General features: G+C 46.5%; 3 protein-coding genes and 1 long non-coding RNA gene across 4 annotated transcripts in view; 2 read left to right on the top strand and 2 right to left on the bottom strand.

The window, feature by feature from the left end:
* Positions 1-972: 972 nt before the first annotated feature.
* Positions 973-8,562, bottom strand: LOC120510256. The gene is made up of 2 exons (XR_005629444.1): positions 6,263-8,562; positions 973-3,087 (listed from the first exon to the last, which is right to left on the bottom strand). It is a non-coding gene; the product is annotated as an uncharacterized LOC120510256 (long non-coding RNA).
* HNF1A (HNF1 homeobox A) lies at positions 4,354-18,945 on the top strand. Its single transcript, XM_039725862.1, has 10 exons — positions 4,354-5,032; positions 11,631-11,830; positions 11,946-12,132; positions 12,431-12,669; positions 13,429-13,586; positions 14,991-15,192; positions 16,426-16,617; positions 16,882-17,003; positions 17,296-17,437; positions 18,015-18,945. Exons 1-10 carry the CDS (start codon positions 4,698-4,700, stop codon positions 18,140-18,142), a joined length of 1,905 nt encoding a protein of 634 aa, XP_039581796.1. The 5' UTR covers positions 4,354-4,697; the 3' UTR covers positions 18,143-18,945.
* Positions 18,946-20,145: 1,200 nt separating this feature from the next.
* On the bottom strand, positions 20,146-23,656 carry CUNH12orf43 (chromosome unknown C12orf43 homolog). Its single transcript, XM_039725863.1, is given in 8 exon segments — positions 20,146-21,201; positions 21,587-21,677; positions 21,949-22,022; positions 22,629-22,727; positions 22,978-23,026; positions 23,406-23,576; positions 23,579-23,638; positions 23,641-23,656. Coding segments are annotated over 8 exon segments (906 nt in total). The 3' UTR covers positions 20,146-20,855.
* Positions 23,657-23,710: 54 nt separating this feature from the next.
* RNF185 (ring finger protein 185) overlaps positions 23,711-24,701 on the top strand; it is a 15,868-nt gene continuing 14,877 nt past the window's right edge. The window contains exon 1 of the mRNA XM_039725866.1: positions 23,711-23,850. The gene's annotated coding sequence lies outside the window, so the exon portion shown is untranslated. The remainder of the gene's footprint in view (positions 23,851-24,701) is intronic.

The following is a 24,701-nucleotide window of genomic DNA, read 5'->3' as shown; positions in this document are numbered from 1 at the left end:
GACAGGTAGAGTTGTCAACCCAGCTTTGTTCAGGAAGGAACAAATAGCATGGACAGGAGCAGAAAAGGAAGGAAAAAACCCAAAAATCAAGAGATCCACTTCTGACTGTACAGCTGGGAGCTACATTAGGCTATTTGCTTGTAAGATCCTTGTGGGATTCCCCTTTACAAACCTAATTACAGCGTGCAGTGACCATGTGTGACACGATTCTCTTCACTACCACCTAGTGGGAAACTCCTTCATAACCCAGCTCCAGAGCTGCTCCTGATCTCCACCCTCAGCCTCAGCCTGAGGGCAGAAACTGGGAATAAGCAGAGGGAGAAAATGACAGGTGACTGGGAAGGAGGACACAGTCCTCACATACAGGTAGAGGAATGTGTAGAGAAAGTTTGTCATTTAAACCCATTTGCCCCATGGATTTACCACACCACAACTCCAGGCTCTGCATCCAGCCCAGCCCACTGATGAACAACCCAGCTTCCTTCTCAGCAAAATCACATTTTCCAATTATTTACACCAAAGACTACTACATTAGAACCTAAATGGGTATATATTGGAAACATTAAAACATGTATTCAAGCAAGTCCTTCCCCACTGAGATACTCGGGGTTTGCACAAATAGCTGAAATCCAACTCTGGAAAACAATGTATAAATGACAATTATCTCAGGTTTTTCACTTTCCTGTGTGCCTTTTGGGACTAAGATCCCAATGCACAAATAATAATCAGTTTTGTACTCATGTAGCTTTTTTCCCCCCAATAACAGAAATAAGGGTGACAATTATCATAATAGCTCTCACATTTCAAGGAGGGGATTATGTTAATGTCATTCAGGCCAGTAAAGCATTTATCAGTCACAGCAGGAAGAACAGTAAAATGGTAAAGAATTATTAAAAGAATCATTTCTTTGTGTTTCATTTGCCAATGGCAATTTTACCACCCTATTCAGGGAATTATATGGGCTCCCTCTAGTAGCACTTTTATCATAAATGTATTTAGGCTTTTTTTCTTTCTCTGTATGCCCCTTGAACACACATTACACTGGCTTTGTACCAGCAAATGACTGTGTTTTTCATCATGTACACTTCATAACAGATATAATTCAGTGCATTAAACCATCAGAGGTAAAAATGGTGTTGATACAGGAGTGAGGGTGTGGGAGTCTATTCTGCCTTCCACGAGGTTCACAGAACTCTGCTGTCCCTTACTGTGGGTTTGCCCTAGTGCAATAAGCAGAATACAGACCAGTACATGCAAAACCAGAATAATGTTCCTATTGTGTACCCATTCATATTTTCATGCCATGTTTTCAGTGTTAAGTAATTCACTCACTTTATTAGATACAGGGAAGAAGAGATCACTTCAGAACAGTTAATACAAAACCAAATGCTGAAAACATGAGAAAAACAAGCAGGTATCTCTTCATGGCTTCAAACTTTAAGTTTCCCCTGTTACAATGACCAAGATCATATTAATCATAATCAGAGTGACTTGAGAATCAAGTCATGGCCTGGGAAATGGTCACAATTAAGGAAATCAACATAGAGAAAGCATTGTAATAGATAAAGATGGGTGTAGAAAACACAAGTCCCCTTATTTCCAATATTCACCCTCAAGGAACAATCCCTGAGTACAATTCAGCCACAGGAGAACACTGTCTGATTATGGCACTCTGCAACTGAGCTCTTCCTCCAATAAAACTGTAATCTGGCTTCCACCCTTGACCTCTGCTATTCTCTCATCACCTCAAAACTGCATTTGTAATAAAATCTGAGAAATATGATATTGCAATCCTTAGTGCCAGCCTATAAAACAGGGATGCTGGCTAATTCACAACAGGAATCCCTTTCAGTCTGACCACTAGGCATTTCTAACATTTAAGAAACACTGAAAAGCTCACTGGTTTTCCTGCACTGAGGCTCTGAAATATTTAGTGGGGCTGAGCTATGCACTGGCACAGCCTGGCAGGTTCCAATGAATGGAAAGATGAAAGTGGGTAAGTTCATTTGTTTTTTTGCTAACTGTCCAGGCTCCTATAGTTTAAAATAGACAATTCCAATACACCAAGGGAAAAATCCCTTCAGGGTAAAGTGATAGAAAATATTTACCTCCTCCTCAGTATTTGAAATGTTTCCTTGTTCAGCTAAGCATTCTCCACATGGCATCCAGTTGTAGCATTCAGGGAGGTCCTATCATACAAACAGATGTGCATTTCTGGGTTTATAGACTTCAAAGTTCACTGGTCTCAAAAAATAACTTCTACAGCTGAAGGTCCTTGAGGCAAGCAGAAGCAGCAGCATCAGGACTTCTGGGTGCATAAGGAATCCTTGAAACCACACAATATAGACATAACTTGTTGCTATGCTTTCTTCTCTTTACAGCTTCCATTGACAAATATTGCTGTTCTTTGTTTAAACTTAAGGATCTGTGTGCCCATCACCCCTCAAACATTCAGTAGGTTATGTACCAACAGAATATGGACAATCTTTTGAATAAGAACAGTGGTAATGTTTTCCAGCTTGGTTTATGTAAAACAGGTCACCATGCCAAAGAGAGGCAGAAATAAATAACACAATGACAGCATCTCCTCTGTCACGTATTGCAAGAGCTCCACAATCTGCTGTGCGTGCTTGCAAAATCCTGGAATTATAAGGACATATCATGCAGAAACTGTATGTCATGGTTGGATACTGTAATTGCAATTGAAAATTACTGTTATCAGCCACTAATGTTGTCATGTCTACCTGAGGGGAGGGAATAAAGGAAAACTGTAATAACAAATAAAATGCATGGAAATTGTATCAACACACTGACAGTACAATGCCAAAAAAGCTCACCATTCTTTAAATACTCTTGTGATGGGTGCAAAACCAGCACAACTCTTTATTAAGGGCATGACCCAAAAAAATCGATAGAAGCTGAATTTGTCTTGACATTAATGTTCACATGAACATTTCTTCAAATAAATGTTTTTACATGGACTCGGAATTCTCATTCGTTTTTAGCCACGCGAAGTCGTCAGTATCCATGAGAGCTTTGTTAACGCCCTGCAGGGAGGGGACGTGGTGCTCTGGGCACAGACCAGACCTGAAATAAAAGGCAAGAGTTAACAGAGTCCTGCCCGGAGCCGGGAGGGAGGGAGGGAGGAGGGTCCCTCTGCAGGAACTCTGTCCTGCAGCTGCTGACTCAGGAGCCTGGAGAGCCTGGCCAGTGGTGCCCAGGGGGAAAACAGGAGCCAAGGTCCTCTGCAGCATTGTCTTGGGACACTGCCCAGGCTGGGGACAGCCCTGCCAGGCTCCCTTTAGCTCAGGCTGAGGGGAGTGTACAGACACAGGCAGCTGCCCCTGGCAGCTTCCATGGAGACAACAGCTTTGCATCCTCCAGGGAATCACTCGCGTGAGACACCCCTGCATGAGCCCACACGTGCACATCAAGCTGCTCCCTAATTTAGCCATTCAAAGGAGATAGATTCATTTCAGCCCAGAAAAGAGAATTCACTTAAAAAGATTCCTGGAGAATTGTTTGAAGCAATTCCAGGGATGGTGTTTTAGGAAATCACCCAACAGGTGGGAGCAGAAGCTCAGAGCAGGGCTGCTGTCAGGAAGGGATGGAGGCAGATGATAAAGGGGAACCACAAGCTTGCCCACAGCACTCATCAGAAGCAGCAGGGCAGTTGATGATAGAGCAGGGGTTTGAGCATGGCCCAGCACCCAGGGCTATCCTTTACCAAATAAATGAATCACAAGCTCAGAGGGGCAAGCCCTGCAATCCCCCAGATTATGTGGGAGCAGTACTCCTGCTCATAGTTGAGCAATAAACATGGCAAGGTAAAATGGAGGTACTACTAGCATTTGCACATCAAGATACCCAGCAACCAAAGCCAGAAATGAAAAAGTCACTTAAATCTTGATGTTCTGCCACAGAAATCTGCTGGAGCTTCAAAACACCCTGTCAGGTTTGGGAATGTTAACATAAAGCCAGTGGTTGCCTCCCCCTATGCTGGGGTTGCACAAAGACCAGTGCAGCTGCCAGTGTGGCTTTCTCTCAGCCCAAAGCTTTTGGCAGGGCCTGACACTGGCTCTACTTCACCACTGCCAGAGCTCTGAGCAGGTTCTGCAATATTCCAACAGCAGCCCCTTGTCCTGAGCCATGGGCAGCCCAGCACAGCTCCTCCTTTTGGGTACTCCACCTCCTTCCCTCTCCAAAACTAATGGGGCCAGAAGCAAGCCATGCTTCTCCATCCCCATCTTCCTAGTTTTCTTTCCATACTTACTTTTCCATGCTGCAGATTTTTATCCCTTCATTTTCTTCTCCTTCTCTCTCTCCTGCTTCCCTCCCTTTCCCCCTCCCCCTGCTTTCTCTCCCTCTGCACTTTGTGAACTGCTGCGGCAGTGCTGAAGTCCAAAGTTCAGTAACTTGCTAAAGCACACAGATAAATATGAACCTTGGAGAATTTACATTTGCTCCAATGTAAACAGATAGCCAAGGGTCCCTTTATCAGCACTGGCTCAGGACAGTCGTGGGGGGTCTGAAGTGGCTCAATTTTGTATTTTGTTTTTTTTGGGGGGTGTAAAGGCGGGAGGCTGTGCTGTGCCCACTCTCCTGACACTCGGGCGTGTTACCTCGGGACCATGGTGTAGGGAAGCTGGAAGCAGGATAACCCAAATCCAAACCCAAGAGACCCCAGGCTGAAGACCATGGTCTCGAAGCTGACTCATCTCCAAGTGGAGCTGCTGGAAGCGCTGCTGGAGTCGGGGCTGACCAAGGAGACCTTGATCAAGGCGCTGAGCGAGGCGGAACCCTACGGGCTGCAGAGCGAAAGCCAGCGCGCCATCAATGCCCTCCAGACTGAGAAAGGGGAGCCCTGTCCCGACATGCCCACCCTCCCCAACGGGATGGGGGAGTCCAGGGTATCAGAAGATGAAACCTCAGATGACGGAGAGGAATTTACCCCTCCGATAATGAAGGAGCTGGAAAACTTGAGCCCTGAGGAGGCTGCTCACCAGAAGGCTGTGGTGGAAAGACTATTACAGTAAGGACAGATTTACTGCTCCTCTTTGCTGCTTTCTTGCACTCTCCCTCTAAATCTCTTTTCCTTTCCCCTTCTCCTCAGTGTCCCTAGTACCCACAATTGATCTAGCTGCACAGAGACAATCTTCATCCATGCCAGGACTAGCAGCCCCCAAATACCCCCAAATGTTCTATAAATGCTCAGATTTTCCTTTTATCTCGCTTAAAATGCATTAAGGAAGCCATGGAGCCTCATTAGATATTTGACATGCTTATAGCATCAGGCTTCAGAATAGTCCAAGGCCTGTATAGCTCTCATCTCTTTAACTGAATATTAGGGTTTAGGATTTAAATTTTTAATACAGTTCACAATTTCAGTCATCAGGAAGGAAAAACAAAAAAACTGGTCACTCTGAGCTGGTGCTGTACTTGTATGAATGATACAGTGAAGTTCTAACATTTCCCTGCTGAAAGGATATGTAAGGATAATTATATTGTTAATTTTACTGGGGTTTGCTATAGATCATTGGCCAAAACCAAATCAAGAGACCTTGTCCTTGTTGTTCTTCTGAGTGAGAAGTCTCCTGACTTCAGTGGGGATTTTTCTTGTAAAAAGCACACACCAAATACATGCAGAGGTTAAACCTGGACAGAAATCTCTGCTTCTATGATCCACTGTCTGTCACAGTTACATACACAGCAACAGTTACAGGGTTTGCTGCCACACAAATCTGCTTTTGCATATAAGCATTTTTGAGATTAAAAGACAGGGAAAGTTCCCTGAACCAATAAGCCTCACAACAGACTCAGAAAAGTATTCACTCAGTTTCCCATTTGGGATTCTTACTGGGATACAATCCCCTGGGGACACCCAAGAGGTTTGTCCAAGCAAGGATCAGGCCCATCCTACCATCCATCACAACAGATCCCTGACTGCTTTAGGGCTATTTTGAAATGACAAGCTGAGAGAAGACAGACGTGCAGCAAGATTCTGCTCTTAAAATCTTCACTAAAATTTCAGCTGGGGAATTTCTCAGGCTTGTTGATCACTTGCTTTCACGTGCAAAGGAAACAACTGAAAATATAAAAGCAGAAGCAGCATCAAATCCCACCACAAAAAGCCAGAGCTAAGAAAAGAGCATGACAAGAGTTAGCATTCACTGTAAATACTTAAAAGAAAGCTCCCTGGCAGACTGGGAGTTGATGATTCTGCAGAACCCAAGAGAGGAAAATTCACTGGATCAGCTCTTACCTGGGTGGGAACACATTCCCAGTAATTCTCTCTTCTTCCTGGCCCAGTATGCCTCATTTCTTCTGCACTTCCAGCTCTTCCACATCTTTAAGTTTTCTCTACTTCCTTTACACCTTTCAGATTGTTTTTACCTATTTCTCTTCTCTCCTCACTATTGTTTCTGCTGCTATTCCATCCATTTTGTTGTCTGCTTGGCTGATCCTCTCTGCCTCCCACTCTTGTTCTTCCCCTCATCCTTGTCTCCTTCTCATCTTCCTGAGTCTGCGTACAGGTCTTGGGGCAGTTTGAGCCCAGTGGCACCGGGCGGGCCCTGGCTAGTTACTAATTATCCAATGGCTTTATTATTTCTCTTTTGTCTTATAAATTTATAGATGAAAATACCCTGATAAGCTTTTTGATCATTAACTTTTGATGGTTTATCAAGTATCTGTCCAGAAAGGAAGCCATGGAAGTTGAGGAAGAGCCTCCTGGCTGTGTCCCTTTTTCTCTTATGACTGGGTGAAGCAGGACTGAAGTGACATCTGCTGTGACCTAAGAACAGGCACACGGATGGAGGCAATCCTTCCTGCCACCCTCACTTCAGCACCATTTCTGGCTTCTGATCCTCCCTGCCTTTCTAGGATCTTGCTGCCAGTCCTCCCTGTGCTTACCAGCCTCAGCACAAGTCTGACCTGTCTTCCAAAGCTGTGACAGTAACACTTTCTGACAAACAGGCAGACAGTCTGCTGAGAGCATTTCTGTTTCATAAATGGAAACTGAGGTACAGACAAATTCTAGGACCTACCTAAACCCCTGAGACAGCACAGAGACTGGGCAAGGACAGGGATCTCCTAAGCCTCACACTGGCTCTTAATTACAAAGGCTTTACTCTGAAACATCAGAGATCTCTGTCATCAATCTCCCCCACCACAGGACAGAGCAATTCACTTCTGCTGTTGATGACAATATAAAGACACCAGAAGCCTCAGTTTCATAAAAAGATTACAAGTGGAGGTCTACAGTAGATCAAAATTAATCAAGTTAAAATGAAAAGAGTAGGAAGCCTGCATTGACATGTTTCACATTTCTCATCAAATCAACAGTGTGTCTAAAAATCTGTTCAAAGCATCTGAACCAGTAGCAGGGGTTGGTAATACCTAAGAAGTTCTTATCTACTAATAAACTTTTTCTGGTTTTAAGATCAAACCTTTCCATTAATAGATGCCTTAAAGTAATGTCCTTAAAATAGTACTGTAGGTATTGTAAAGCAGGGCAGAACAGTCTGTGGTAGAAATTACTTCCAGCAATAGACAAAAGAAAGGTAGACAAGAATCTCCATGCCCAGGGAAAAAACTATTTCACCATCTACACAAGGGTTTCAAATGCAGAAACCAGATGGAGGCAATTCTCCCTTTAGACAGAAGCCTCTTTGGGCATTATTAACAATTCCGGGTCTGCAGACCAAATTTTAACAGAGAGATTGACTTGTGGGCAGCTATTGCTGATACAGGAAAGCCCTTGTGGTAACTGCAGCCATGGCTTATAAAGCCATTGCTTTATAAAGTAGAATCAGAAAGAGTGTCCATTATTAGGCTTTCCAGGAGCTGGAAAGAGAAAATTTGACAGCACCAACAGACCAAGACCACTGAAGCTGAAACTGGTTTGAAAAACTCTGGTCAAAGCTGAGTAAAACAGAGAAGATACACCCACATGACTGGGTGCACCCAAAGGTGTTGATTAGATTTTCTCCCTGCAGAGAAAACATGCTAAAAGGAGTTCAGATAAAGGTTTCTCTAGCAGGGAATTTAATTTTGTCCTTTCAGATGTCTCACTGATCTCCCGTAGATTTACAGTTTGAATAAAAACATTCTTTCCATATCAATCTACACACAAAACAAATTGCATCTATGATAAGAAATAAATGACTCAGTAGGCAGGTAGAGCTGTGAGGAGAAACTCCCAGAATATAAAGCAAGAAGGAGGCTACCTTGGGGGAAGGGATCATACTACTGCAGGCAAAGCAAATGAAGGTATAGTGACAATCCACCTGTAGGGCAAGGGCTGAAATTCCATTAGGAAAGAGAGAAATTGAGATAAGCAACAGATTTTCCCTGGAGGCAGGGATAAAAGCACGCTTTCCAGGAGGAAAAAAGAAAACAAAGATATATAATGACAAAGGTCCAGTCTTTCCCCCTGCTTAGAACTGCTCTAGTTGGGGAATCTGGAGATGAAGCTGCCACACCCCTTTCATTTCCACATATAAACCAAGATGAGGCAAACCAGGCCAAGTTCAACAGAAAGGAACACTGCCAGGATGGATGGTCTTACCTTCCCTCTGCCCAGCCTGGCTCCAGGCTGGGCACTGGGTTGTGGAGCAGCTCCAGAGGAAAGGGCTGGGGATGGTCCTGAGCACTTCACAGCTCTGAACCTCTGCTTGAGCAGGGTCTGGTCCAAAGCAGCAATTCAGAACCCACCTCAGGGAAATGAAGGCTTCTCCCACCTGAGAATCAGAACAGGAAAGAAGGGGAGAGAGACAGAATGAGGAAGAGGAGAAGAAAGAAAAGAACAAAGGAAAAATAAAAAGTCAGGAAGAGTGAAGGAGGGAGAAGGTCCCCTGAATGTTACATCTCCAGCTCTCTGGAATGGGTTTTCTTTAATGCTAACAACTTGATATTTACTTTCCATTTAAATTTGAGATGTTGCTATAAATTATCAACCAGCCTCTTGTTCCCTTTGAGTTTATAACTAACTACCTGGGTTACTTATTGTTCAGGTAACAAAAGGGAGGTGAAAACGCCCTTAAAAAGTGACCTCAGAACTAAGAAAATGGGAAGCTGCCATGGAGAGAGGACCCTGGCCCCTGTGGTGGGGATGAGCCAAGGAGAAGGGCTATGCTCACATGGCAATAAGCAGCTGAGAGCAGGAGAACAAGACTTCAGAAGAAGGAAGGAAAAGCTACCTGTGGGAGACCAACTAGGAGACAGATTACACCCTGGAGAACAAGACCTTGGGGAGACAGTTTGCATCTGAGGAGAAAGGGAAACTAAAAGGCAGAAGACAGTCTTGGAGATAGGGAAGGAGAGCTGGAGCAAGGCAGACCTATTTGTGCACTTCTGACTCACTGAAACAATTGAGATTTGGCTGAAACAAGCAGGAGAACTCAGTTTAGAGGGAAATCCTCCTCTCTGACAATTATATTCTTATAGCCAGTGAATGACACAGAAGAGGTTTCAACTTCTGATGTACTAGCCTGTGATGGAGGCTCTGCAGGTGGAACTGGGTATTTGAGCAAGGGTTCAGCTGGCCAGACTGTGATCACTTGGACTGAGGTGTAGCCTTGGGCCTGAAGTACCTGCTGCTTTGGTTTTGCAGACTGGCCTTTGACAATGTACAGAGCAGCCAGGATTTCAAACAGCTGTCCTAGGAAATCACACTAAGAATCCCTGCACTATTTTGCATCACAAAGCTCCCTGCTGTGTCAAAAGAAGACAAAACCCTCACGTCTTTAACCACTGTGAGAAGAGACTCACAGAACTTATTGTTTTATTCCTGCCAGAAAATGAGGATCTCAACAGGGGAGACAAAACTGACTCGACTGGGGTGCAGAAAGGAACTAACACGTAACAGAGGCTTCCATCAGTGGCAACACAGTCTTTCCTCTTCCTATCTGAGCCAGAACTCAAACTGAAGAGCTCAACTTCCCAGTCAGAGGCTTTTCTCCTCTATACAGGGACTTGGAGAATGACCACAGGGTGCAGGTGCTGGCCAGACTATCACAAGTACAAAGGCAGGAGACTGGTTTAGGCAGCAGGAGAGAAAAAAAAAGAAGAAAGAAAGACAAACAAAAACAACCACGGGGAAAGAAAGGCTTTCTTAAATTCAGCTCAATTTGAGGTTTTTGAAAGAAAAAGATAGTTAAGGGAAGATGCTAAAAATCAAAAGCCTGTATATAGCCTGCAATAGCTCCAATGTAAAAGAGAAACAAATGTTCTATTTTAAGCAGGTTTTCAAAAAGCTGTATCTGACACCATTTGTGTCACACTTTAACTGCTGTGGAGCTTGCTCCTTGGACTACACAGCCTCTGGGAGAGGGGCTGCAGGCGAGCAGAGATAAGGGTGTTTGTACTGAGAGAACAGGTGTGGACTTTGTCCTCCTTATCACTGTGCAGCCTCCGGCCACCTCCCGAGTCAACAAAGCCATGAACAGCACAGTTGGTGCCTGTTGCTCAGACATGTGTGCTCTTGTGACAGTTTCTGCACCATCCCAGGCACCTTTTTTTCTCCCCACTGCTCCTTTGATGCTGGTGTTGAATATGACACCAGCGTCTTCCTCCAGCACTGCAAGCCATTTCCTCCAGACATTTCACACAGAGGCACAGAAGGATGCTCTTGTTCAAAGTGAGCCAGGAGCTGTTCTGCAGAGGTGCTCTGGCACTGCTTGGATTTTGACTGATGGATTTAGACTGATGGGTTTCACATCTGTATTTCTACTATGACTTTCAGCTGGGGTGAAATCAATACACAAAGTCATAGTCGTGTTTTCTCTATTTTCCTCAAGAACCTTAACAGATATTCTAGCTGGATATCATAAAACCCAGAGGATCACATTAATTATAAAATCCCAAACGGTTCCTGAAAGTCTCAAATAGTTCTATTCCCTCAGCTGTTACACAAAGGAGGGCAGCAACAGGAGGAATTAGTGGTTTGCCTGTAGTTCTATATTGCATTTAGAAGCTCTGAGTAGACTTAGGTGTGAATCAATGTGTTTGAGTAACACATAGCAGATGTGTAACAACACAATTCTGGATGATTTGTCATATATATATATATGCATACAGAGCTGTCATGTCACAGTATAATGACAGCCTGTTTCCATTGGCTGAATCATTGCAAGGCAACCCAACCTGGACCAGAATCAGGGCATGAGTCAAGTTCAGTCTAGTATCACAATCAATCTGTCTGGGAACACTCAGTACATCTGCCCCATCTGCTTCAATGAGAATGGGATAGAGAAGAAAATGCAGGGAAAGGGAAGAGAGAGGGTGCCTCTGTGTATTGGGAAATTCCCCTGGGAAGCAAAGTCTGCTCCCAAGGGCACACCTAAGCATGTACAGACAGCACTTCAAAGGAAGCCAGTGCTACATCCTTTGCACTTTATCTCAATGTCATGCAGTTTTACCCTGCATGCAGAGTCAAAACTGAGCAAGGTAGCACACTGAGGAACAGCTTTCCCCCCTGCAGGCAATGAGCACTCTGGCCTCACCAAACGTGATGGTGATGACTGACAAGTGCCTCTCAGGAGCTACTGCTGCACTTCCATGGAACCCAGCTCTGCTGAGAGCAGGTCTTTGATCTCTCTCCCCTGAGAAATGTTTTCTGTTCCTTCCAGAGAGGATCCCTGGCGAGTAGCAAAGATGGTCAAGTCTTACCTCCAGCAGCACAACATCCCTCAGCGCGAGGTGGTGGACACCACGGGTCTGAACCAATCCCACCTCTCACAACACCTCAACAAGGGCACTCCCATGAAGACCCAAAAACGGGCAGCCCTGTACACCTGGTACGTCCGGAAGCAGCGAGAGGTGGCCCAGCGTAAGTATGGCAACAACTGCTCTCCTGTCTCAGTGTCACAAAGGCTTCTGCCTTGCTCGTCCCCACTCCTTATTGTTTTCAAGGAAAACATTCCCTTGTCCCTTTGTGCTTGCAGAATTCACACACGCTGGCCAGGGTATCCTGACAGACGAGCCCATGGGAGATGACCTGCCCACCAAGAAGGGAAGAAGAAACCGCTTTAAGTGGGGTCCTGCCTCACAACAGATCCTGTTCCAAGCCTATGAGAGGCAGAAAAACCCCAGCAAAGAAGAGAGGGAGGCACTGGTGGAAGAGTGCAACAGGTAAGGGTGGGTGCATGTCTTTGAGGAAGAGGGGCACAGCAGGGTCCCTCTGCATTCTTGGTGGTTGCTGGTGCCACTGGGAGGCAGAACAAAGGTACAGCACTGAGTGGCACCACTGACACCAGCCACGCTTGAATTAAATGCAACAACTGATCATTCCTTGTCCACAGAGCACAAGGAATGCCTCAGGTCTTGCAGGATCCTTCCATACAGTGTGCCAGACCACAGCCACTTGGGGGCTGTGCACTTTGTGTCTCTGAGTAAGCCCAGCTCAGCAAGGCTCTTCTTTTCCCAACAGGGCAGAGTGTATTCAGAGAGGTGTTTCCCCATCTCAGGCCCAGGGACTGGGCTCAAACCTGGTGACAGAGGTCAGAGTTTACAACTGGTTTGCCAACCGCAGGAAGGAGGAGGCTTTCCGGCACAAGCTGGCCATGGACACCTTCAGTGGACCTCAGCCCACCCCTGCCCCTCCTCTAACTCCACACAGCTCCTCCTCCCTCCAGCCACCTCCTGCTCTCTCACCCACCAAAGTTCACGGTAAGAAACAACCAGAGGGAGATCTGGAAGAGAGCTGAACCTCCCCAAACTCTGTCACCCGAACTGTCTCCCAAGTCCAGCCCTTTAGGAAATGAATCTGCAGATAGAAAAAGCAGATTTGCTACAGGGGAAGAGCAAAGGTGACAAAGAGACCATGTTTCTGGGTGAGGAGAGTGGCTACAAAGTCAAGGGAGATAAAATTCAGTAACAAAACCCACAGCCAAAGCTTCTCACTTACTGTGAGGCCTCCCAGCTAGCAGACACCAACCCCAAATTTCCTGTTCCAGGAGTCCTCACTGCCCATCAGAAGTCAGTTCCATGCCCTTTCAGTCATGTGTGCCCCTTACTCCTTTCAATGCCAGCCCCATCAGACTCTGGGACAGTTTTTAGGCATGAGGAAAAGTCATTCTCCATCCAGAAAGAGCACAGCTTTTTCAGCTTCATGGGCCAGAGCTGGGGGTTGCTCTTACTCTGGGAAGAGATGATCTCATGGAGACTCCTCTGTACAGCCACATCCAGAGGGGTGGTTTCCTGCTCCCTGCAGCACTCAGCCAGTCAGTGTTTGAGGAAGCAGTCACACCAAATTACAGGGGAAAGTCAGGGCAGGGTGTGAGTGCCTGTTCTTCTGGTTCCCCTACTGACCATTAAGTATCTGCCCAAATATCTGGTGCCAAGTGCCTGCAGAGGAAACTGAATTTAGTGCCTAAGTGTCTCAGTTTCTCACTTGTGACAACCAGTTTCCCTCCTGTTGTGCTGCAGGAGTGAGGTACAACCAGCAGCCAGCCAGCGAGGCAGAGTCCTCCAGCAGCAACCACCACGGGAACAGCTCCATGGTGACCACCCAAACCATCCTGCATCAGGTTTCTCCCCCTGGACTGGAGCCCAGCCAGAACCTGCTGAGCACAGACACCAAGCTGGTAAGTGATGGATACTCCTGTTCTGCTGACTGGGACATGTCAGGCCATCTGCCTGTGGTCATAATATGAACTATTCATGCATATTCATGGGTATTTTTTTCTAGAATGTTCTTAAACCCACCTTCTTATGTTACATAGGCATATGTAACATATTGTTACACAACCTGTTATGTAACAATATGTTATATTAGAGTCACTCTGCACTGACCATGTAAGAGCAATAGTCCTGAGATATATGTGCCCTCTAGACTGGTGAGGGCAGGTATTAGAGCATGAACCCAAAAAGTCATTCCCTCATGAGTAATTAAAACAGTCTGTTCTGGAAACACAGCACTCAAGGTATGACATGATTTCCTTCTTCCCTGGAAACCCTATTCTCTCCTCCTTCCCACAGAGAGATTCTCATCTCTAACTCTTATTTGGACTCTACCTACCCTGAGAGTAGATCAGACCAGTGGGATCACCAGAACACAGACCCACACTTACAGCTAGTTTATCTGAAAAATGAAGCCAAACAGCCTGGATGCAGACATGTAGTGGATAACTAGATTGCCTCCTCAAAGCCAATTTCCTCCTGACATCTGACCAGGCCTTTTCCCACATCATTAACAAATAAGCATCAGAACTACATGACTGATCATTCTCAGTCTGCACATTCCCTTGTTTTCAGAGAAACAGTCAGCAGAAGTTTGCATTAGCACAGGCTGGAGGCAAAGTTAAGGTTGCTAAAAATAAGTATGATTTAAATCTCATCAGTCACTCACTCTGCTGGCTTTCTGGTCTCTTGCTGAAGAAAATAAGTCTTTCACGAGGTCCTGAAAATCTTCTACGTCTGTGTTCTAAAACTGATGTCAAGGTGGTTTGTCCCACTGTTTAACCTCTTTGTGCTTATTCTTACTAAAGATTCCTTACAGCTTTTTGTCTGAGGGGAGAGAAAAGAAGTATAATATTAGGCATGTAACTTTCTCTATCAACCAAATTACCAGAATGCTTTTTTGCTCTTCCACAATACTATGACTATAGGTCCCTAAAGGAAGGAACTCTGGATTCTGTGCTGAACTCTGCTACTGGAATTACCATGTGAAGGCACCTGAGCCTCTTAAATTCCCTGAGCTTCTCCTTCTGCTGAGAAACAGAAGATGATCTTTCCCTATAGAAAATGCAGTAGGCTTAATCTCATTCTTATGATTTCTTAAATGTGAAAGAACTAAACCAGGAGGGATTTACTCTTAGCAAGTCAAGAGCTGACCTGTGCTAGTTAATTGATGAGCACACAGGAACTGCAGACAAGGATATGTGAGGGCCTTCCAGTCAGCAAGGAGGCAGAGCAGGAACACAGTGCTTGTCACAGCTTTGGGACCCGCCTGCTGCAGGTGGCACACTGGGGCTTCTCCTTTCCCACAGGTATCAGCTCCTGGAGGACCTCTCCCTCCTGTCAGCACCCTGACTGCCCTGCACAGCCTGGAGCAGAGCCCCCACGCGCTGAGCCAGCAGCCGCAGAACCTGATCATGGCGTCGCTGCCGGGGGTGATGGCGATCGGGGCGGGCGAGACGCCGTCCCTGGCCCCCGCCTTCACCAACACGGGCGCCTCCACCCTGGTGATCGGTGAGTGGAGCCCGCAGGGCCCTGCCTCTCCTTCTGCAAACACCTGCCCCATTTGCAAAGCCTTATCACTAAGCTGGCAATGACAAAAACCTGAGGAAATTGTCCCCAGAGACCAGCAGCACTGCTGGCAGGTACCAGTGAATTAAGGACAGATGTTCCTCGTTCATGGTAGAATTAAGTTACACACAAACCCCATGTTTTAAGAGTAAGAGACTTTTACAATCTATTCCTATGCCAATGTTTTGGTTTGCTGCTCTTCATCTTTCCAAATATAAATATAATACTTCCTTAAAATGATGAGAATGAAAGCATGTTCATTGTGCTTGAAAGACAAAACACCGTGTTCCACTTCCTGCAAAGAGCAGCATATGCCTTTGGAATTCACAGCAGTAATTACTATTTCTTTTATATTTTTCACTTTGACAGCTTCTCTGGACTTGTACGAGATTTCTTTTCATTCCAAGACTAGTCTACTGCCAAAGTGCATCTCATTAGAGGAAAGGAAAATAAAGTGTATACTCTTTTCTTACACTTTCTTCCCAGGAAGAAAGAGGCCTTGTTTTGTTCCATGGTGACGGCTGTGAACTAATTTCCATTTCTTCCCAAGATTATGATATGGATTTGAATTCTGTGCAAACAAAAAAAAAAAAATAACCCAAAGAAAACAAAACAACCAAACTGGAGTGCTGGAGAGACCTATTGATTTACAGGGTCTGGACAGTTGTGGGAAATGGGCAGCAATGTGTGAAACCTTCTACCTCTCTCACTGATTCAAATTCCTTAATTTGGCAGCCCTAGTAAAAAGAGTTGAAACTCCATTCCACGTGGCTGGACAGCTACAGCCTAGTTGTCTGTGTTGCCAATAGTTTCATAAAGTAAAAAGAGTGAATTAACTGGGCACTGAGGTGATGCTCTGCATTTATTTTTGAGCAAGGCCTCCCTGGTGATCACTAAAGTGGAAAAGAAGCTATACTGGTACACAAGAATGTAGACAGGAACAAACACTGGAAACCAGAGGTGGGTTTATGCACTTTTTGGACATTTCCACTTTGCTCTCACAGGCATGAAATCTATCCTTAATCACAGACAACCAAGGGAACACCTGAAAAGCAGGATCTGAATCCACCCTGCAGTGGCAGGCTGCCCCAAAGGCTGTTTCAGATGCCCCTGTTGCAGAGCAGCCACACTCCTCCTGCAGGGTGGGCACCACTGGCAGCAGTCCTTGTTTTCCAGGCCTGGCCTCAACCCAGCCCCAGAGTGTTCCTGTAATAAACAGCATGGGGAGCAGCCTCACCACCCTGCAGCCTGTTCAGTTCTCCCAGCAACTGCACCCATCCTACCAGCAGCCCCTCATGCAGCAGGTCCAGAGCCACATCAACCAGAGCCCCTTCATGGCTACCATGGCTCAGATACAGAACCCTCACGGTAAGAACATGAACTCATTTGCTTAACTAAACAAAAATAAAGACACTGTTCCTGGAGTGCATTTGCTGGGTCCTTGGGCTTACAGCACTCTGTTTTCCTCCTCTGTTCTTGTTGCTCTAATGATGAAATTTTTTTCTATTGTATTTATCTCCCTGTCCCTCCCCTCCCAGCATTTTGGAGACAGACAGCAGGTCCCACTTCTTGAAGAGAACAACTCAGCCAAAGCTCCAGCATCCACATGATGTTGTTTTCTTTCATGTACAGCTCTCTATGGCCCCAAATCTGAAGTGACTCAATACACACATGCAGGCCTCTTACCACAAACCATGGTGATAACAGACACAGCCAATCTCAGTGCCCTGACCAACCTGACACCAACTAAACAGGTAACAGCCTTTCTTTAGCCTTTGTTCCCCCTCCTGAGAGCTGCCCCAGTCTGCAGGCAGCTCCTTGCATGTCAAAGAGCTTTTGGGTGTGTCTATGCCATCCCAGCAGAAGCATCTTTCTCATCTCCTGCCCTGCTGGTACCAGCTGCAGCACTGGAGGCACCAGAGCAAGTTCTTCACTGCATCATCCAGGAGGATTTCACCTCCCCAGAAACTGCACCTGCTCAGTGCTTCTCTCACAGCTGTTAGAAGGGATGTAGAAGCCAGGCACTATTAAGTCTCTTTTCTCCAGGCATTCACACCTGACTCAGAGACTCACACCGAGTCTGGGATGCACACACCAGTGTCACAGGCACCAACAATCCATCTACAGAACCAAGACACAACAATCCAGCACCTTCAGCCAGGCCCACGCCTCACCTCGAGCCCTGCTGGTAAGAGCAGCAGCCACTGTTGTGGCTCTTAAGTCATGTATTGCCTAGTTTTTCTAGCCAAACCTGTAAAATCCACTTAGAAAATGGTAATTGGGGTTCTCAATTCCCTAAATTGGCTCTGCCAGTGTCCTGAGGGGTTTGAAAAGTCAATACAAGGAAAAGATTCAGAGCAGAGTCCATGTAAGGCCAGACTGTGGAAACTGGTCCCCTTCAGAAAGGCAAGTACCTTGAAAAATATCAACAAAAATCAGTGCCAATGAATGCCCAGTCCTGTGGGCAGTTTTCAGGGCTGAGAAGCCCAAGACTCCCTCATGAAGACTCCAATTGGGTCTTCCCAGTTCTAAGAGGAGAACTAGGACACCAGCTAGAATTCTTAGAACTGAACTCTCTGGAGAGAGCTGCCCTCAATGTGTTCAGGCTGGCTGTGGACCCAATCCAGGTACTTAGCAGCACACAAAACACACAGACAGAAGCAGTTATGGCCCTAAGCCAGGAGGGCACAGCCATGCTGGAAATGGGGGTGCAATAAGGGGACTGATGGGAATCTGCAACTGACTTCTGCCTGTACCTTTGGCAGTGTCCTCCAGCAGCCTGGTGCTGTACCAAAGCTCTGACTCCACCAACAGCCACAGCCAGCTGCTGCCATCCACTCACAACGTCATTGAGACCTTCATCTCCACACAGATGGCATCTTCCACCCAGTAACCACCACAAGCAGCTCCTGAGTGACTGCCACAACCAACCTGCCAGGTGCAACTCCAGCCGTGTCTGCCACCACAGCCTCACACAAAGCCCTGCTCAGCTGCCTCCAGGACAGAAAACGTCCCAGGCTCAAGACAGAAAACATGGAAAGATGATGCTGGCACTGCTGAAATCCACTGCCACCCACCTCCATCCCCCAAAAAAAACCTCCCAGCAAACCTAAACCCTGGCAGCCAGGTCAGAATGGCCAGACACCCTTTTGTGGCTGCCCAAGAAGGAATCCCAAAGTGCCAGGACGTGGATATGACTTTAATTCACTCAGCTTTCATCAAGCTGGGCCTGTATGAACCTGCCAGTACCACACTAAACCATGTGGGAAAGAGCAAGGCTGAGCTGCCAAAGAAGGGACACCACCTTTAAACACTCTCCTCCTTTGCAAGGAAGCACCAACAGGAACGACAATAACTGACAGCACCTTGCAAGTTCCTGACTTTGCAATGAGAATAACCAAGAAACAGATTTGGGAATGGCTTGGCACAAACCTGTCAGTATGGGATCACTGACAAGCTACAAATCCTTAATTATACCAAAATACCAAACATTCTCAGTTAAAAACGACCTGCTCTAAAATCATGCTATCCTAGTGGAAATGGCTTGGTTGTTTTTGATATAGCTCTGCTTTGTTTTAAATGCAGAAATTAAAGTTTAACAGCTGCAAGGAGATTTCAGTTCTCTGCATAAACCCTGTGGATTCTCATCTGACTTGCTGAATGATTTGCAGGAGGCCATTCCCCACTGGTCCCTGACCCTGCCCAGCACCTGGGAGCTTCCCACAGTTTTCTCTATAAACACTCAGCCTGGATTCATTTTACAGAACATGGCTCATTCTCACCTTCCATGTAGGCTTGATTTGTAGTTCTTTGTATGCAAATAACTGCCCAGGGTTCTAAGAGTCTTGCTTGCACTAAGTGAAGAGTTTTAGTCCCAAGGATCTACTTATGTAATTCCTCTTCTAATTATTCCTCTCTATTTACTCTCAACATCCACATCACTGACACATCACTAGCCATGCATGAAAACAGCCCCAACTAAGAGGTTTTTGTCCGTGACTGAAACTGAGCTACTTTTTTAACTGTGAAATGGATGAAAAACCTTGAGACTGGAAGGGAGAGCTGAAAAGCCCAACAGTGAACTCTTCAGTTATCATATCTAGGAGTGTCAAAGTTGCAATGTCTGTGAAAAGTTTCATAAGAGTTTCCTCTAGATACCATCAACAATTTCAGTAACATTCTGTGAGGAATTTTATCCTAGAATTGTTTCCTAATTTCCCAGGTACACCAGTTGCAAATATATCCAATTTCCCATTTCTAATTTAGTTAGCATAAAAATAAACCCAAAACAAAGCAAAAGGAAATGTTTAGGCCACCATGCATTTGAAAGCCCAGGTTTAAAATTCAGTACACTGAAGTTTTAACTGCACATAAGGCAAGTAACTTCTGCTGGCACATTCTGTTAGATTATAAGCCAACTTTCTACTTAGCTTTTCTATTTTTGGATGGCAGCTGTGTTTTTTTGACTAAAAACCAAAAAGAATCTTACAACAATTTCCCATGCTCAAAGAGCTACACTTCACTCTTTTGGTTTGTCTAATCTGGCTTTCTGAACTTCTGAATTGGGCCATTAAATTGGATTTCCTGAAACCCAGAAATCTTAAAAACAAAAGTATCTATCAGTAACACCTGATCTCCTGAAAGACTGGGAAGTGAAGAATAATCAAAGAGTGAAAACTACCAAACCTCACAGTATTTCAGGGAGACAAAAGACGTTAACCAGCCCAAACAAGGACTTAAAGGTGGTTTTTAAATTATGTTTAAGTCCTTCCTGTAGCAATTTCATAACATTGATCACCCAGCAACTAAAAAGCCATCCTGAGCCACCTCTAGCTCTGCTGGGGACAATGTGAATACAGCAAGAAAGCCACTGTTGTACAAAACCTTCCAAATTAAGTAGGTCCAAGAGTGTAGTAAAATTTAATAACAACAGATGCCATATAAAAACCCTATACATAAAAAAAATTTCAACGGAGACAAGTGGAACAGTAGGATGCATTTACACCAACCCTGAAATCAGCTCACCACACTCCGTTTATGTGCAGGGGCCCTGGAGAGGTGCAGATTGCAGAGGGATTAGTAACACAGCAGGTTTCAAAAACAGATTGTTATGATGCTTGCAGGGAAAAAATAAGGGAGCCTGATTTCTGAGAGGATACTTTTGATAAATGAGTCTCCCACGGGCTGGAGCTATTCTTAGTAGTCTACAAGAGAAAAAGCAGTTGATCACCTGTTGCCATGTAAACCAAATTCAATCCATCATACACTTTCTCCAGAAGGGTTTCAGATGTGAGGGAACAGACCAGGAGGAATGCAGCTATGATCACATCCCTCTGTCATGCAAGTCTGGCACAGTATTTAATCCTTTTAGACTGGGCCTGCATAAGCAGCAGCACAGACAACTGCTGTGTGAGGAGAACAATGTTCCCTTCCTCGGGGACACCAGGAGCACAGGAAGTCACTTAATTAGTCTCTCAGGCCACTGAGCTTTTAGAACAGACACTTTGCCAATTAATTTTCCCTCATCTGCAGCAACTCTTGTTTTTAGGTTTTCTTTCAGTTTCTTTCACCCATCAAAACCACCTGCTGTTTGCAGAGCAAAACCATCATTCTTTTTTCTTCTTCTTTTTCTTCTTCACAGCTCCTGGCGGCACAGAGTTCTCTCTGTGATTGCTGTTCTGTCTCTCCTGCTGGCCATTTGCAGACACCAACCGAGGCAAATCTTTGCAGATCTGGTCACACTCTGCTGGGTCTATTATTTTCTCTTGAATATTATTCTCTCTCCTAATTTTCTTCTTCTTCTTTTTTTTCTGGTTGGGCTCTACATAACCCTGACTCTGATCCTGGCTGGAGCCCTGGGACAATGCAGGGAAAGCACTCTGCTTCAGAATGTCTGCAGCTGACACGGCAGCCTCCTGGCACCTCTGCCACTCTTCATCACTGTCTGTGTCACTGGAAAGGCAACAAGAGGGAAGGAAGTTGTGGTGCACTTCTGCCTTGAATTCACCCAAAACCTGGACAGCAGAGTAATCTGAGATAAGAAGACACTAGAGACACCCAATGGCTCTGGGGCTCCCACACCCCCAGTTTGCATTTAACCAGTCTGAAGGTCAGTGTGTTCTTTACACACACCAGGAGGGGAAAGAAAATCTCCCACAAACATTTCTAGTTCCCCAGCATTAAAAAGAAACAAAATTCTGGTCTAAGTCAAATATAAAAGTCATAAATAGAGACTTCTCAAGCTCTTTAGCTTCCTATTCCCTTGTGGGAGTCCCAGCTGCCTCTGAAACGTGGCATGCAACAGTACCTGAGGAGAAAGCAGCTGCCAGCACCTCACCTGGAGCTAACTGGCCTCCTCCTCCCTGCTGCAGGGCAAGGCTCTGCTTTCCCACAGTCTCCAGGGACAGAGGAAGAGAAGAGGCGAAAACCTGAAGTGTGGAAAGGGGGGTTTAGGCAGAATATAAAACAGAGCTGGAAGCAATCTCCTGCTTGACAGCAATTGTTTGGGACTGTGTGAGAGGAATTGGGGCACAGAGGTCAGAGCTGCAGAGTAACAGCCCTCACAGACACCACCAGAAATCCTTTCAGTGCAAATGTTTATTATCAGGTGGAAGTACAGCTGGTGATGGACAGGATCCATCCCACCTGCCAGCAGCTAACAGGCACAACACAGCCACCATGGCTGGGACTGGAACTCACCATCATCCTCAGAGTCAGACTGTGCCAGCGAAGTCTGTGATGGTCCTGAGGAGTCCTTCAAGACAGTGATGAAACTAAACAGAAAACCCCCGTCAGATTTCAAACTGAGCTGCAGTTGGGTATTTCTGGGAATCAAGACTAGAGGGAGATGTTGCATAGATCCTTTACTGTTAGTGAGGCTGCCTCAGCTCCCTGTTCCCAGAGCAGACCAGGCCTTCTCTCCTCAGCAATGAGGAGAGTTTAAAAACAGAACAAGAACAGTTTAAAAACAGCATTTCTAAAGCCAGCTCTGAACAGCAGGAACTCCAGCTCTGCAGGGATGAGCCTCACAACAGGCAGAGTGGCAGCCCAGCACCAGGCACCCTGCCAGCACAGCCCTCAATCAGGTGCTGGTGCAGACTGCAAGAACAAATCAAAGATTCTCCTGCCAGCCTTTACATGATGGAAGTCTCTTTTCTCCCCACAAGATGTTTACCACAGAGGCAAATGAAGACAACCAGTGCTGCACAGAGAGTTTTGACCAGATGGGCACAGCACATCAGCAAAATCAGGTCACAGAATATTGGAAGCTTGTACTTAATACAGGCATGAAGCAGACAAGATGTTGAATTTCCTGGGTTTAGCACACAAACACCTCAGTGTAACTGAGGCACAGAACACAGGTTTCAAGCCTTGCATACCTGTCCAGCATGGCTCCCAGTTTCTTTGCAACGTGTGCTCTGAACTCTGGAGTGGTCTGGAGCTCATTGTCACCCTCCTGGCGGCCGATTGCCTCACGCCCGTTTGAAATAAGAACAAGGATTATCTCTTCTGAGGCCAGTAACATCTGGCCCTCTCACCCAAACCCTTAAAAACATTATTCGGTTCAGATTTAAGCATCATTTCAGATTAGGTTGGACTAATTCCCCAAACAGAAACTTCCCCTTTCAGTATGAAGTATCACAAGGTACAAAGTAGAAACGGCATAAATACCACACATTAATTTATTCTTCAGGGAAACATTAAGTCTGAAAGCAGAAGCAAAAATACCTCAGGCTTGGCTGATCTTTAGGCTGCAACCGATCCTTTTTAAAGCCCCCTGAAAAGAAAGTAGCAAAACCACATCTAGAGACCTGAGGCCAGAACTCTTTAACTCCCACCAGGTGCGTGTTAGAGCATAAAGAACAACGCCTGAGACAGCCCTGGCCCACCTGGGGAGAACAGTTATGAGGGGAAAGGGGAACTTCCCTCAGGCCAGGGCTGCAGGGAGGGGGCTCCGGGCCCGCCTGGGGGCCGGACATGGCCTGGGGAGGGTCGGCAGAGCCCCCTTCACTTCTGGCACCGGCACCGCGGCAGAGAGGAATCCCCGCGGTCAGGAGGAGCCGCGGAGGGGCCGGGCCGGAGCGGCGGGGCGGGGAAGGGAGAGGAGGGCACGCCGCAGCGGGGGAGCAGAGCCCAGCCTGACCGCCGCCTCTCACCGCTGCGCGGCTCCGCCAGCGCGGTGCAGTCCCAGGCAGCCTCTCGGAACCGCGCGGCCGCTTCCCCGCCGCTGTCCGAGTCCGAGCCGGTGCCGCTCTCCGGGCCCGAGCCGCCCCTGGGCGCCGCCATCTTGCAAGCGCAGGACACGCTGGGCGCTGTGGTCCGGCCCGGCGCATGCCGGGAGCTGTAGTCCGGCCGCGGTGCATGCCGGGAGCTGTAGTCCGACACGGCTCCCATAACCGAATTTCATAAACTCATCCTTGTTTTAATCAGCCTCTGGAGGACACGGTTCAAGTCTTTAGGGCCCTGGTAGCTTTCTAATCAGTTACTACGCTGACATGAAAATGTTTGGTGGCGTGTGGAAGCTGTGCCCAACTCTGCCGCTTTGCTGACAGGCTGAAAATACAGAGTGCTGCTTTGCTGGAGATTATCACGGCTCTGCAGGTAGGACTGCTGTGTGTGCCTCTGCCATCAGCACCGTCACATTACGTGCTACATTTTCATTTCAGCTTGAAATTTTCTGGTGTGATACAACAACGTGTTTGGTGATTCCAGGTGGGCTTCTGGATAACCATTTTGCTGTGGGTTTTGCCAAGCCTACATGCTGCTGAAAGCAGCAGGAAGACTCTGTATAAATGTTTTTATCCTGCTGGACATTTCCTGGCTTGCACCTTCCGACCTTCCCACTAGAGCTGTGCAGTCTCGGCTGCCTGGCAGAGACAGGCTGCAGACAATATCCTTGGGCTCTTTCTTGGCACTAGCTTCCCTTTGTTTTTTCGCTATTTCCTTAGGAAACTCACCTCCTTTAGTGCAAGACCTTGGTTTAGGATTCACCCATTCTCCACTGTGTAAAAGAACGAGCAATTTTGGGCTGTCTTGTCCCTCAGAGCTGGGACAAACCCTCCAGAAATGCCTTCTGGGGCAGGGCACCTCCCCTCCCTCGCTTCGGTCCCTCTGCTTCTTTGGTTCCTCACAACTGTATAAATACCTCCATCAAGCTCTAAATACTTTATCAAGCTCTCTCTGGAATTTCTCAGCTCAGATTCTCTCCATCCTGAGTTTGTTTCTCAGCTCAGATCCTCAGCACTCTACACTCGTAAGCCAACAATTTGCTTCCCTCAAACTTCCGTCCTTCCCTTTCCGTCCTTCCCTTTCCGTCCTTCCCTTCCTTTCCTCGCTTCCTGCTCGGGCGCAGCCCTCGGTACGAGCCCCTGGCAGTGCCGGGTGCCGCCGTTCGGGCGCGGCCCGGGCAGCAGGGCCGGGTGGCGGCGGGGCCGAGCGCGGGCCCCGCGGGG

Source organism: Passer montanus, unplaced genomic scaffold, assembly GCF_014805655.1.
Source record: "Passer montanus isolate IOZ18808 unplaced genomic scaffold, ASM1480565v1 scaffold57, whole genome shotgun sequence".
In the NCBI taxonomy this organism is placed as follows: domain Eukaryota; kingdom Metazoa; phylum Chordata; class Aves; order Passeriformes; family Passeridae; genus Passer; species Passer montanus.
Note: the sequence above shows the minus strand (reverse complement) of the source record. Positions and strands in the feature narration are given on the sequence as shown.